The sequence below is a fragment of the Microchirus variegatus genome (genome assembly GCF_963457635.1).
Source record: "Microchirus variegatus genome assembly, chromosome: 20".
Lineage (NCBI taxonomy): Eukaryota > Metazoa > Chordata > Actinopteri > Pleuronectiformes > Soleidae > Microchirus > Microchirus variegatus.
Genome location: NC_139821.1, coordinates 19,358,746 through 19,373,697, shown reverse-complemented (window position 1 = coordinate 19,373,697; position 14,952 = coordinate 19,358,746). Strand labels below are relative to the sequence as shown.

The window sequence follows — 14,952 nt, the reverse complement described above, 5'->3', positions numbered from 1 at the left end:
TCAGAATGAATTTGGTGTCATCTTCCCCATCATATTCTTCTTTGTATTCTTCTCTGGTTTTAATAAGATAATGCAGCATTTTGGGATAAAAATGCAAAACAACAATCCAAAACTTGAAGCCAGAATAGCAAATATTTCTACAGCAACACTGAACTTTCCAGGAGAGCTGACATAGGCTGGGATAAAAGTGATCCAGACTGCACAGAATATCAACATGCTGAAAGTGATGAATTTAGCTTCATTAAAGTTATCAGGCAATTTCCGAGCCAGAAAAGCAAGAATAAAACATAGTACGGCCAGAATTCCTATATATCCAAGTACAGCCCAAAAGCCTACAGCTGAGCCCAGAGCACACTCCAGGATGATCTTGTCCTTGAGTTCTTGAATATTCTTGAATGGAAAAGGAGGAGAACTTGTTAACCAAATGATGCATATGACAATTTGTACGAGCGTGAAAGCCAGAACGCTGAGTCTCTGCTGTGTAGGCCCAAACCATTTCATCATATTTCTTCCTGGAAGTGTGGCCCTGAAGGCCATTAAGACCACCATAGTTTTCCCCAGGATACAAGAGATACAGAGGACAAAAGTGATGCCGAATGCAGTGTGTCGCAGCATGCAGGACCACTCTGACGGCTGGCCAATGAAGCTCAGAGAACACAGGAAACACAGAGTCAAGGAGAAGAGCAGCAGGAAGCTCAGCTCAGAGTTGTTGGCTCTGACAATGGGAGATTTTCTGTGCATGAAAAAAATTAGAGCCACAAAAGCAGTCATGAATGTACCAAATAGAGATGCTGCAGTGAGAAGTGCTCCCATTATTTCTTCATATGATAGAAACTCTATCTCCTTCTTCACACAGGCATCTCTTCCCTCATTTGACCAGAATTCAGGATGACACTGCACACAGGTGACAGAATCTGAAAAGTAGTGATGAAGCAGATGTAAGAGATGGAGACACTGAAGAAAATCACTGCACGATAACAAGATAATAGAAGGTTCTTTATATGTTCATTCATTATTGAGTTCACTTCAACAATTAACCAACATGTTTATGTTACGTCAAAGTGTTTCATGAAAACAAAACATCTTCCCTGAAAGTGTAAGGATACTGTTTTGAAACAAGGACATAATGGAGAAGAAGTGATGGATGATGACAACCAGAAAGAGGCAAAGGTAGTGATACATAACAGCAGTCATTACGTTACATCTGTAACACTACCTTGACTGTCTTATGAAAATACTCCTGTTGTGGGACTACTTGAGTGATAAAGTAATCTTATCTTGATATCTGTAAGTCATTAAATTCTTTAAAATTTTATAAATGGTTGATTAAATTGTAATTTTTAACAGTGATGGGGTAGTTACTCAAAAAAGTAATATGTTACTATTTAGTTCGGTAATTGTAATGAGATTACTTTACTAGTTACTGGATTTAAAAAGTAACTTCACTACTTATTACTTTACAAGTTACTGGATTTAAAAAGTAACTTCACTACTTATTACTTTACTAGTTACTGGATTTAAAAATTAACTTCACTACTTATTACTTTACTTTCACGTTTCTTAATTTACCATGTAGATAAATGGACAAACATCATTTAGCCTGCCCACATAGTGTTAATTGTATAATGTATACATAATGGCATGTAAAACCATATGATCCAACGCAGACTGATACATTTCTCTATGCGCCGTTTTATCCCCACATCCATATATGACACATACATAATGATTTTTATGATGAGGATCGAGTTCAGTCGCGATGAAATACAGGGGATCAGAGTAGATCTTAGTAAAGCGTGGTGACAGATTCTCAAGAGGGCTCTTTTCATTGTTTTTACACCGTGGTCTCAATCTTTGTGTAGAAGACCTTTATCGCTGTAATTACAGGAATAACAGATGCATCAGATGAGCTGATCTCTTTAGTTAACTGCTCAAAGAGAGAGAGAAGAGAGTTATGTCATGGGGAGTTCATAATTTGCGCTGTTTGCAGCCAAGTTTCGCTTTTGCGCAAAGAGGCTTTCCAGCATTTAATAGGTGCTGTTCCACAGTGTACTCACATCTGGTTGGAATGGTTTGATTGTTGTTCCAAACTGATCTTGGACAGACTCTAAGCAGGTATAGACAGGCGAGTGCTGCCCGCAGTTTTTGCATGCGTCATCACACCATAGTTTCGGTGGTTACTGGGGGAAACGGGAGGGAAAACTAAGGCGTCTTTAGGACGTCCTGCCTAGAAGTAGGGCTTCTAATTTCTTATTAGACCCTAACTCCCTACTGGCTAAAAGCCTGTTCCCCGACGTCTCTATATCCATCTCTATTTCCCTCGTTTGCACCAGCAGCTACGCCACTCAAATCAAACAGTGCCCAGGCAAGCACACACAAAAGCAACACGCCTGCACACACATCACTTAAACGGATCAGAACTTTACACACAGGCAAACACGACATGGGTAACGCAGAAAAGCATGTTAGTAGTCAAGTAGTGTAGTTACCAATATTTTTTTGTGTAATGTGTTACTTAACTTTGTTACGTGAAAAATTAATACTGTAACTGTAATCCGTTACTTTGTAACTTGTTACCCCCAACACAGATTTTTTATATAATACCACACAGCACATATACAGTTCACTCCCCAGGAGTGATTTGTAAATAACTAAATATTTTTGCTAAGTGTCACAGTAAAGTGAACTTTGATGGATTGTTACTGGGCATGTTCTCCTTGTGTGTGTGTGTGTGTGGGGGGGGGGGGGGGGTTCTCCAGGTTCTCTGGTTTCCTACCACAGTACAAAAATATGCTGATTTGGGGATTAGGCAAATTGGAGACTCTAAATTAACCATTGGTGTGACCCCAAAATGCACTGGTTGCGCAACGGTTACGTACACATTTACAGTGTATTTCTGGGCGGTAAAAAACGCAAGGCATTTCACGACTCCAGCTGTTCACCCATGTGGAAAGGGGCGTACGTGAGACGGAAGCAGTGTAAACTGGTGGAGCTGTGGATCAGAGCGCATCACATCCATTCTGGTATCAGTGTATTTAAGGGGTGACTAAGAGAGGACGTTGTTGTTTTGTCTATCTGTCCCCGTGATGTACTGGTTACCTGTCCAAGATGTACCCTGCCTTTTGCCCTATGTCAAACTGGGATTGGCACCAGCGACCCTCATGTGGAGGATACAGTGGTAGAAAATAGATGGATGGATTATTACTGGACCTGTAACGTTGCTTATTTCTCCTTCTGCACATCTTATACAGTCAAAGCAGCAGACAGGTTTTCCTTTTTGGAGAACCTTACGAGTTCCTGGGGGACACATCTCACTGCAAACTGACACAGGCACCTGCATGAACAACATGTCTTTGTCAACATGTCTTAGTATTTTCCTGCTTAAACCAAACAGTTTGATTAAGTCATGATTAAGCAACTATAATACAGGTCACATGGTTACTTACCAGTTTTGAGTTCTGTGTAAAAATTAGAGATTTATTTTGCAGATTCAGCTGTTTCTCTGAAGGTAAAGAAGCATCATAAAGACCAACAGTGACAAAGTCCACAGCACCATGTTCTGTTGGCTGCCAGTTGATAATTTCATACTTTGCTGCTGGGTCTCCATCCTCATTAAAGTAAACCTCGTCTCCTTCCTTTGTTTTGAAGTGAATCTTTCTTATGTGCTGTAAAATCTTAAATAGATGATCATTTATTTAATTATGACATCATTTTTTTGTTCAAATTAAAAACATGTTTAGGTTTAAAACTCACTGTGAATGGATGTGGCTGCACCTTTTTGTTACATGTTTCATTGCAGCCAAGAACACGGTGAAGTGCGTGGGCCACAGCATACACTCCTTTGTAGACATTGTTAAATATAGGCATGAGTGACATATCAGTGAAGCTGTTATGGACTCCAGTCAGATCTTCATGTCCAGTACATTCTCTCTGATTCTCTGATGATGATGATGATGATGACGACTTTGATTGCTTGAACTTGCAGCTAAATAATGTCTCCCAGAACTCAGTAAAAAAGTCAGTACTTGTTGAATTGAGTGGCTTCACGTCGAGTATGAACTCTCTCATGCCACTAACATGTGCTTTAGGGATGGACAGGCCTATGGCACCATCCAGAATGTGATGCCTATCTAGTTTCGCAGTTTGTGAATCAAAGATCCAGCCCTCACTTCCTACCCACTGGTATCCAGTTAAGTTGTGAAGGGTCAACACAGGTATCAGCACATCCATATCCATGGGAGAGAGGAAAAGAACAATTACCTTGGAGGTGGAAGTCTTGATGATATCAATTATCTTTTGTATTTTTTCTGGTGGATCTGTTCTAAAAACAGAAACAGAATATTCCAGACAGATACCCAGCTGTTGTGCAGTCTCTGTGAATGTAACCATTCCATTATTTCCATAATCATCATTGGTTCTGATTGCTCCCACCCAAGTCCAACCAAAGTGCTTGACTAAAAGGGCCAGGCCTCTGCTCTGGTAGAAGTCACTGGGTATCGTTCTGAGAAAGGACGGGTACTTGGTTTTGTCACTGAGACAAGCACAGGTGGCAAAGTGGCTGATCTGAAAGAAAACATGAATTACCTCCAAAGATAAAGATATAAAAAGAAAATAGTCACACTATCATATCTAGTGATCTTTTTTTTATTTTTCATGAATCTAATGTTGTAATTTAAACTCACCCACCATTGGGATATGAAATGGCCCGATGACAGTAGCTATGGCCATACAAGGAGAAGAGGATGATTCTCCCATAATGGCCAGCACCTGTGCAGGTCTGCTACATGGTGTGTTGGAGGGAGCAGAAGTAACTTCATTACCATTTGCCAGTGCCAGTGCAGCTCTCACACCTCTGGCAATGGAGCCACAGGCATCATACATTCTATAGCCCAGAGAGATGGCAGGCAGTAAGTCTGTGGAGTTATTAATCTCCTCAACAGCAAAACGCATAGCCTGGGCAAACTGGAACCCCCTGAAATTCAAACTTCATGCAAACATTAATGAAAAGTCCAGTTGTTCTGAGATAAAATGTTACATTTAAACATATTTCCACAGTATATCATTTACCTGGTACATTCCAGTGGTGATGGTTTGTCAATATAGTTTTCCCATCTGTTTTTCCAGCTGCTGTGGAAAGAGAATATTCCCCCCAACATGATGTCCCCATCCTTCAACAGCTGAGGGTTTTCAGGATCTCCTCTCTGTCTGCACAGCAGCTCCTCAGCCTGAGAGATAGATGCCACCAACATTAGCTGTAAAAGTGTCCACACTTTGTCTGGGCACCTCTGTATGGACATTGTGTGACAGATAATTTAACCACTTGGCTGTATCACATGAACCTCAGTGTAAATCTGAGTCTGCATTGGTATTTATACATTTTTGGAGCTTATAAATTCATATTCATGTTTCATATCTCCGGACCTGAAAGGTGGGGTGAGAGGAGGGAGGTTCCTGCACAGAATAATTTGGAGAAATAGCAATAACTTTGCTTAATCTCAGAATTTCCTTCCATATATATATATACATATATATACAGTATATAGTGTAATAAATACACTCATAAACTACATAGTTAAAAGACTTTTCTAAAGGGCATTTTCTTGCGGGATGGGCATGTCCAGTATTTGAGGCTGAAGGATTCACTCTTTATATGCTGTTTATGAACTAAGCCCAACTGGGAGCTCAACTCAGAAAACCATGTACAATAAAAAGCCCAAGCAAGACATTGATTGACATTTCAAATGTGATCTGGGTCTTTTGATCTGCAGCGTTGTGAGGCTGCAGATCAGAGATAGGCTAAAGGCATATCTCACTGACCGTTAGTCAGATTGACCTAAGATTTTGGATATGGGTTGAGCATGGCCCAGTGGTGTGCAATCTTGTTTTTTTTGGAGGAATTTTAATTTTCAGTGATTTTTCATGCTGCACATTAGCTGCACCGCTACACCAGGCAGGCAGAGGCTCATCAGCAGTAGCTGCGATGTCCGGAGTGGGGAGGTGGGAGTGAAAAGGCCGTCCTCACGGTGGGGTGAGACATTTTCACACGGTACACCGCAGAACATGGTGTTATACTGAAACGAAGAGGTGTCCATTCACCAATACGCGAGCACATATTTATTTTGCATTAGCATGCTACTACTTTGCGGCTCACTTGGGAAACCAGTTCCAAAAGTAAGCTAGCGAGGCTACGATTAGCATTAGCATAGGGCTAACATAATAGGGGGTCGTACCTATGTTCCCCGGGTCCGATGCTCCCCGTTTTTCCCAAAAAAGGTCCTATGTTCCCCACTTTGTGTAAGCTTGGGTGTGGAGCTCCAGGGTAAAGGGTTAGGATTGGGGTTAGGAGTTAAAACGATAAAACGTAAGTAGCACTGGCCTACTGATCCGGTTGGTGGTGGAGGTCCAGTCCAGGGTCCAGGTTAGTTAATTTAAAATCCAATAAAATTGTTCTATGGAGATCTGGAGTTGAAGCCGGGTCGCCGCTGGAGGGGAGGGGGGTGTCGGTTTGCAGGAAGTAAAAAATTAAATTGCGGGTTATTTGGTCCAAAAAAGTAGTATCTCTCCTTGGAAGAGATGTATTTTTTAATTATAAAGGGTCTGAATTATGGTCCAGAGGGTGGTCTGAGTCTGTGGTTGAATGGTTGTGACCAGTTTCCGGTAGTAGAGTGTGTTGTGTAGGTGTCTGTATGCTTCTATCTTGTATTGCTGTCTGTCCGTGATTATGATTTTGGAGCCTTTGTCGGCTGGTTTTATTATAATGTTTGGGTTATGTGTAAGTTGTTTTAATGCTGTACGTTCATCCCTCGACAGATTGTCTGTAAAGTCTGCCGGGGGTTAGGGTTAGTTTTTCCCAAAAAAGGTCCTATGTTCCCCACTTTGTGGAAGCCTGGGTGTGGAGCTCCAGGGTAAAAGGTTAGGGTAAGGGTAAGGGTAAGGGTAAGGGTTGGGGTAAAGGTTGGGGTAAGGGTTGGGGTCAGGGTAAAGGCCACAATATACTTCTCCGACTGCGTATGCGTTATCCTCGAGCATTTATACTTCTGCGTCGTGGTGACGGACACTCGCTGCAATTTCCCGCCCGATCAGTAGGGGTCGCTGCGCAAGGTTGTTGTGCTTCTGGCTACAGTGAGCAATGGCGTCCGAGAAAGAAAGAGAGAGAAAGACTGTTGTTGTTGAAAAAGTGGCCGTTTCTCACTTTTCTGTGTCACGGAACGCAGTTTTAAGATAATTTGAGGCGAGAAATTGGCCATTTAGAGTCTAAACATGTGCTGTGTGTGTTAAGATATGACGTATTTATAGTTCGGCAGCGGCGTTATCGGCGGGGATCAGCTCCGCCTCTGTCAGGACGCCCGGAGCGCACTGAGAGCCGGCACAGAGCAGCTTAGCTCGGCCTGTCCTGAGGACCAATCGCAGCTCTTGCCGTCTCCGTAGTCCCTTGACGGAGTGACGGACACTTAAAAAATATTTCGTGCAGACGGAGACTACGCAGAGGCTCTTCGACAGTCTCTGCGTCGACGCAGAGTCTCTACGTAGCCTACGCAGAGCACTTTACGCAGAAGTATAAATTGGGCTTAAGGGTAAGGGTTATGGTAAGGGGTAGGGTCCTATGTTCCCCGGGTCCTTTTGGGTGAAAGCCGGGAACATAGGACCCCGGGAAGATAGATACAAAGACTGTGCAACCTAATTGGGCATTACGCAAATGATTTCTTTTTTCGATTAGCATAGCTTGATGTTGTCCTTACTGATAGTTCCTTATCATGCATTACCGTAACTGAAAAATCTTCTTCAGCTCCCACTGTAGGAATACATACTTCCTACGGGCACTGCACTAGTACTGCAAAACACGACACACAGACATGGACTCACACACAACTGAATGGAAAGACACAAACAGGAAAGGATGGAGAGATGAACATGTGTGTGCTATATAATTAAAAATACAATACAAGTACATGTATAATCTTGACCAAATATCGTAGGTTTCATGAGGACACCACCCTGAAGACATCTAAATATGTTTGAAAGCACAGACAAATATTTGTAGTATTGTTATTTCTATTGTTTTATTGTTACCCAAAGTTGTTTTCTCCTACAATATTTTCCAGACAAGTTCAAGAGACAATTAAAAACGCACAACGTGACATCATTCCCAGCTACATTTTCTTAGTGTAGTAGTGTGATTACTCTTTAGAAACTGTGATAAACACAATCTCAGTAAGTAATTATTGCGCTTTTGGCTTCTGACTTTATTTGTAATTAATATTATTAAATCCTGCTGCCTCCATATTCTGTTCCAAATGACGTATACACAATATAACATATTCGAGTGGTGCAGCACAAGTTTGGTTGACAAAATTTTACATAAAATGTAGACGTGCATTTAAATGCACTTGTTACCTAATGACATTCAGAATGAGTTTGGTGTCATCTTCCCCATCATATTCTTCTTTGTATTCTTCTCTGGTTTTAATAAGATAATGTAGCATTTTGGGATAAAAATGCAAAACAACAATCCAAAACTTGAAGCCAGAATAGCAAATATTTCTACAGCAACACTGAACTTTCCAGGAGAGCTGACATAGGCTGGGATAAAAGTGATCCAGACTGCACAGAATATCAACATGCTGAAAGTGATGAATTTAGCTTCATTAAAGTTATCAGGCAATTTCCGAGCCAGAAAAGCAAGAATAAAACACAGTATGGCCAGAATTCCTATATATCCAAGTACAGCCCAAAAGCCTACAGCTGAGCCCAGAGCACACTCCAGGATGATCTTGTCCTTGAGTTCTTGAATATTCTTGAATGGAAAAGGAGGAGAACTTGTTAACCAAATGATGCATATGACAATTTGTATGAGAGTGAAAGCCAGAACGCTGAGTCTCTGCTGTGTAGGCCCAAACCATTTCATCACATTACTTCCTGGAAGTGTGGCCCTGAAGGCCATTAAGACCACCATAGTTTTCCCCAGGATACAAGAGATACAGAGGACAAAAGTGATGCCGAATGCAGTGTGTCGCAGCATGCAGGACCACTCTGACGGCTGGCCAATGAAGCTCAGAGAACACAGGAAACACAGAGTCAAGGAGAAGAGCAGCAGGAAGCTCAGCTCAGAGTTGTTGGCTCTGACAATGGGAGATTTTCTGTGCATGAAAAAAATTAGAGCCACGAAAACAGTCATGAATGTTCCAAATAGAGACGCTGCAGTGAGAAGTGCTCCCATTATTTCTTCATATGATAGAAACTCTATCTCCTTCTTCACACAGGTATCTCTTCTCTCATTTGACCAGAATTCAGGACGACACTGCACACAGGTGACAGAATCTGAAAAGTAGTGATGAAGCAGATGTAAGAGATGGAGACACTGAAGAAAAACACTACATGATAACAAGATAATAGAAGGTTCATTATCTGTTCATTAATTATTGAGTACAGAGTAGGATGACACTGAAATGTATATCTTACTGGTTCTCTATAAAACAAGAGATAAGGGATACGTTTCAGATTTTTACACAATAATATGATGCCAAGATGGTGACCACCATGACAGATGTCTCTCCGGTGTCTCTCTCCTCAATAGTTGTTACAAAGGCCGTGGCTCTTCCACCATGTATCACCTGACCACCTCAACCACTGCTGCTCTATCTCCATCTCACTAACATGTGCAGTGGAGAACAAGCTGGAAAAGCTAAGAGTCAGACTACAAAAACAATTTGAAAGCATGACCTGTTTTCCTTTGCTGTTCACAAAGAGTTGGGGTGACTGTGCAGCTGACTCTTGCTTGCAACTTGACTTTGACTTTATTTTATAACTTGTGGTGTGTGTCCTTGCGTCGCTCAGCAGATGTGGACATGTTGTGGAAGTGCTGACACCCTGATTTAGCCTGTCAGTTAAGCTCTGTTTTCATGCTGTGCGTTTCCAACCCCCTGCATGCTAACTTGCTGTAGCTCTCACTCTGAGGCATGTCACCATCATACAGACAATAATGGGCCCTGCATGACACAGCTTACATGCACTATTTGTATGATATGGTCTTCTCAAACTAAACTAATACTACACAATTGTTTTGATAGCACCAAGTGAGGCAGGTTCAAAGCTGCATATGGAAGCTAACAGACACAACAGGTGTAACAGATTATGGCTATACATGCATTAACACTGTGCCACCAACTCTACAGATGTGCATATCTAAACTAAAATACAGGATGACACATGCTCCACTCTTACCCCAATACCTTTGAATTAGGTAAGGTACTAGCAAAGTACAGACACAGACAGTACTGGAAGGTTTCTGTTCTGTAGCTGGCTCTATGGCCAGAGACATAATTATCACTGATTTTAGCAGCCCCAAACATCCACTTACAAACAAAAACACCTCCTCCTTAACATATTTTATGCTCATTTTGAGCAACCAACATTCCAACTACATGGCCCAAATCACCTACCACCCATTATGTCATGAGCTGACATACAAAACTCACATTATATTCCATAATGCTCTAATGTTCATTCTGTTCAAAGCTAATTCTGGACATACTCATTATCATATTGGTTATATATTGTTTTAGTTTTTTAGGTTAACAGGGCTGTTAGAAATCTACAGTATCCAGTCCATCATATTGATGGATGTAAGCTTGTTCTTCAAATCTCAAAGATGAAGATGAAGATGAAGAAGTGTATGTACAGCAGTATTTGTGTATGTACGTATGCAGTTGGGGGTTTGTGTATATGGGTATGCATGGGTGTATGTACAGTTAGGTCCATAAATATTTGGACATCGACACAGTTCTCTTTATTTTGGCTCTATACACCATATACATACACACTATATTTACATCCAAATCAAGTGAACTGTGTAGGAATTACAACACTTTCTATATGTGCCTCCCACTTTTTAGGGGACCAAAAGTAATTGGACAATTGACTGAAAAGCTATTTCATGGACAATTGTGGGCTATTCCCTCATTATTTCATCTTCAATGACACAGGTAAAAGTTCTGGAGTTGATTCCAGGAGTGACATTTGCATTTGGAATCTGTTGCTGTTAACTCTCAATATGAGATCCAAGGAGCTGTCACTGTCAGTGAAGCAAGCCATCATTAGGCTGAAAAATCAAAACGAACCCATCAGAGAAATAGCAAAAACATTAGGTGTGGCCAAATCAACTGTTTGGAACATTCACAGCAACAAAAATAAATAATTCACCGGTGAGCTCATCAACACCAAAGGACCTGGAAGACCACTTCAAACCACTGTGGTGGACGACAGAAGAATTATTTCCCTGGTGAATAAAAACCTCTTCACAACAGTCGGCCAGCTCAGAAACACTCTCCAGGAGGTAGGTGTTTGTGTTTCAAAGTCAACAATCAAAAGAAGACTTCACCAGAGTGAGTACAGAGGGTTCACCACAAGATGCAAACCATTGGTGAGCATCAAAAACAGGAAGACAAGATTGGAATTTGCCAAACAACACCTAAAAAAGCTGTTATCATTCTGGAAGAACATCCTCTGGACAGATGAGACCAAGATCAACGTGTACCACAGTGATGGGAAGAGAAGAGTGTGGAGAAGGAAAGGAACTGCTCATGATCCACAACATACCACCTCATCAGTGAAGCATGTTGGTGGTAGTGTCATGGTGTGGATATGTATGACTGCCAATGGAACTGGTTCCCTTGTGTTTATTGATGATGTAACTGCTGACAAAAGCAGCAGGATGAATTCTGAAGTGTTTCCAACAATATTATCTGCTCATATTCAGCCAAATGCTTCAGAACTCATTGGACGGCGCTTCACAGTGCAGATGGACAATGACCCAAAGCAAACTGCAAAAGCAACCAAAGAGTTTTTTTAAGGCAAATATGGAATGTTATCAGTCAATCACCTGACCTGAATCTGATTGAGCATGCATTTCACTTGTTGAAGACCAAACTGAAGGGAAAATGCCCCAAGAACAAGCAGGAACTGAAGACCGTGTCAGTAGAGGCCTGATAGAGCATCACCAGGGATGAAACCCAGTGTCTGGTGATGTCTATGCCTTCCAGACTTCAGGCTGGAATTGACTGCAAAGCACTTGCAACCATGTATTAAACAATGAAAGTTTGATTTATGATTGTTTAGTTTGTCCAATTACTTTTGGTCCCTAAAAAGTGGGAGGCACATATAGAAAGTGTTGTAATTCCTACACCGTTCACTTGATTTGGATGTAAATGCCCTCAAATTAAAGCTGAAAGTGTACCGTTAGAGCACATCTTGTTCGTATCATGTCAAATCCATTGTAGTGGTGTATAGAGCCAAAATAAAGAGAACTGTGTCAATGTCCAAATATATATGGGCCTAACTGTATGTATGTATGAATTATGATTGTATGTCTTGTATTGCACTGCAGCATGCCCCCCTTTCTCCCATGGGAGACAAATTAAGAAACTGTGAATTTAAAGAGGACTGATTATACTTTTGTTTTACAATTAGCTACATACCAACAAAATAACTGGGATGAAGAAACTGGAGAGCAAATATACAAAACTATTATCAGATTTTAGGACAGCAGCACATAATACAAGATGCAGACTTTGATTGTTTCATTTTTCACTTTTTTTTCAGTCTGAAGTGTAACCTTAATTTTGACAGTGTGTGTACAATATTGGTAAGTGATTTAATTCTTGATTATATTAGCTATTTGATAAATTTGTATTTTTAAAAAAAGACTAACTGACAGAAATTGTTCTCTGAAAGTTCTCTGATTAAGAAATAACAATAATTATTGTTATTGTTAAAAATAACCAGATGTATTTTTAAAGTGAAGTGAAAAACTTTTGATGGATTATTACTGGACCTGTAACGTTGCTTATTTCTCCTTCTGCACATCTTATACAGTCAAAGCAGCAGACAGGTTTTCCTTTATGGAGAACCTTACGAGTTCCTGGGGGACACATCTCACTGCAAACTGACACAGGCACCTGCATGAACAACATGTCTTTGTCACCACGTCTTATTATTTTCCTGCTGAACTTTTTGATTTAGTCATAATTATTATTTTGTCATATTTAAACAACTATAAAACAGGTCACATGGTTACTTACCAGTTTTGAGTTCTGTGCAAAAAACAGAGATTTATTTTGCAGATTCAGCTGTTTCTCTGAAGGTAAAGAAGCATCATAAAGACCAACAGTGACAAAGTCCACAGCACCCTGTTCTGTTGGCTGCCAGTTGATAATTTCATACTTTGCTGCTGGGTCTCCATCCTCATTGAAGTAAACCTCGTCTCCTTCCTTTGTTTTGAAGTGAATCTTTCTTATGTGCTGTAAAATCTTAAATAGATGATCATTTAGTTAATTTTCTGACATCCTTTTTTTGTTCAAATTAAAAACATGTTTAGGTTTAAAACTCACTGTGAATGGATCTGGCTGCAGCTTTTTGTTACATGTTTCATTGCAGCCAAGAACACGGTGTAGTGCGTGGGCCACAGCATACACTCCTTTGTAGACATTGTTAAATATAGGCATGAGTGACATATCAGTGAAGCTGTTATGGACTCCAGTCAGATCTTCATGTCCAGTACATTCTCTCTGATTCCCTGTTGATGATGATGATGATGACTTTGACTGCTTGAACTTGCAGCTAAATAATGTCTCCCAGAACTCAGTGAAAAAGTCAGTACTTGTTGAATTGAGTGGCTTCACGTCCAGTATGAACTCTCTCATGCCACTGACATGTGCTTTAGGGATGGACAGGCCTATGGCACCATCCAGAATGTGATGCTTATCTAGTTTCGCAATTTGTGAATCAAAGATCCAGCTTTCACTTCCTACCCACTGGTATCCAGTTAAGTTGTGGTGGGTCAACTCATGCATTAGCACATCCATATCCATGTGAGAGAGGAAAGCAACTATTACCTTGGAGGTGGAAGTCTTGATGATATCAATTATCTTTTGTAATTTTTCTGGTGGATCTGTTCTAAAAACAGAAACCGAATATTCCAGACAGACTCCCAGCTGCTTTGCAGTCTCTGTGAATATAGCCATTCCATTATTTCCATAATCATTATTGCTTCTAATTGCTCCCACCCAAGTCCATGCAAAGTGCTTGACTAAAAGGGCCAGGCCTCTGCTCTGGTAGTAGTCACTGGGTATTGTTCTGAGAAAGGACGGGTACTTGGTTTTGTCACTGAGACAAGCACAGGTGGCAAAGTAGCTGATCTGAAAGAAAACACGAATTACCTCCAAAGATAAAGATATAAAAGGTAAAATAGTCACATTATCATATCTCCTCTAAGCAGCAGGAAGAATTATTTTTCGATGTTTTATTTTTTTTTATAAATCTAATGTAGTCATTTAAACTCACCCACCATTGGGATATGAAATGGCCCGATAACAGTAGCTATGGCCATACAAGGAGAAGAGGATTGTTCTCCCATAATGGCCAGCACCTGTGCAGGTTTGATACATGGTGTGTTGGAGGGAGCAGAAGTAACTTCATTACCATTTGCCAGTGCCAGTGCAGCTCTCACACCTCTGGCAATGGAGCCACAGGTGTCGTAAATTTTATAGCCCAGAGAGATGGCAGGCAGTAACTCTGTGGAGTTATTAATCTCCTCAACGGCAAAACGCATAGCTTGGGCAAACTGGAACCCCCTGAAATTCAAACTTAATGTAACATTAATGAAAAGTTGTTGTTCTGAGATAAAATGGTACATTTAAACAGAATTCCACAGTATATAATATACCTGGTACATTCCAGTGGTGATGGTTTCTGTGTGTAGTTTTCCCATCGGTTTTTCCAGTTGCTGTGGAAAGAGAATATTCCCCCCATCATGATGTCCCCATCCTTCAAAAGCTGAGGGTTTTCAGGATCTCCTCTCTGTCTGCACAGCAGCTCCTCAGCCTGAGAGAAAGATGCCACCAACAGCAACTGTAAAAGTGTACACCCTTGTTCTGGCCACCTCTGTATGGAAATCAT

The 14,952-nt window shown here is 40.9% G+C and overlaps 1 protein-coding gene across 1 annotated transcript; it reads right to left on the bottom strand.

Annotated features, from left to right (window-relative positions):
• On the bottom strand, positions 1 to 14,952 carry LOC310941815 (uncharacterized protein; the record flags this gene model as incomplete). The annotated part of the gene is made up of 12 exons (XM_083907063.1): positions 1 to 914; positions 3,211 to 3,334; positions 3,447 to 3,674; positions 3,754 to 4,563; positions 4,687 to 4,984; positions 5,068 to 5,285; positions 8,420 to 9,318; positions 12,830 to 12,953; positions 13,077 to 13,304; positions 13,386 to 14,192; positions 14,342 to 14,639; positions 14,720 to 14,952. The coding sequence occupies 12 exons, from the start codon at positions 14,950 to 14,952 to the stop codon at positions 1 to 3; spliced, it is 5,181 nt and encodes a 1,726-aa protein (XP_083763189.1).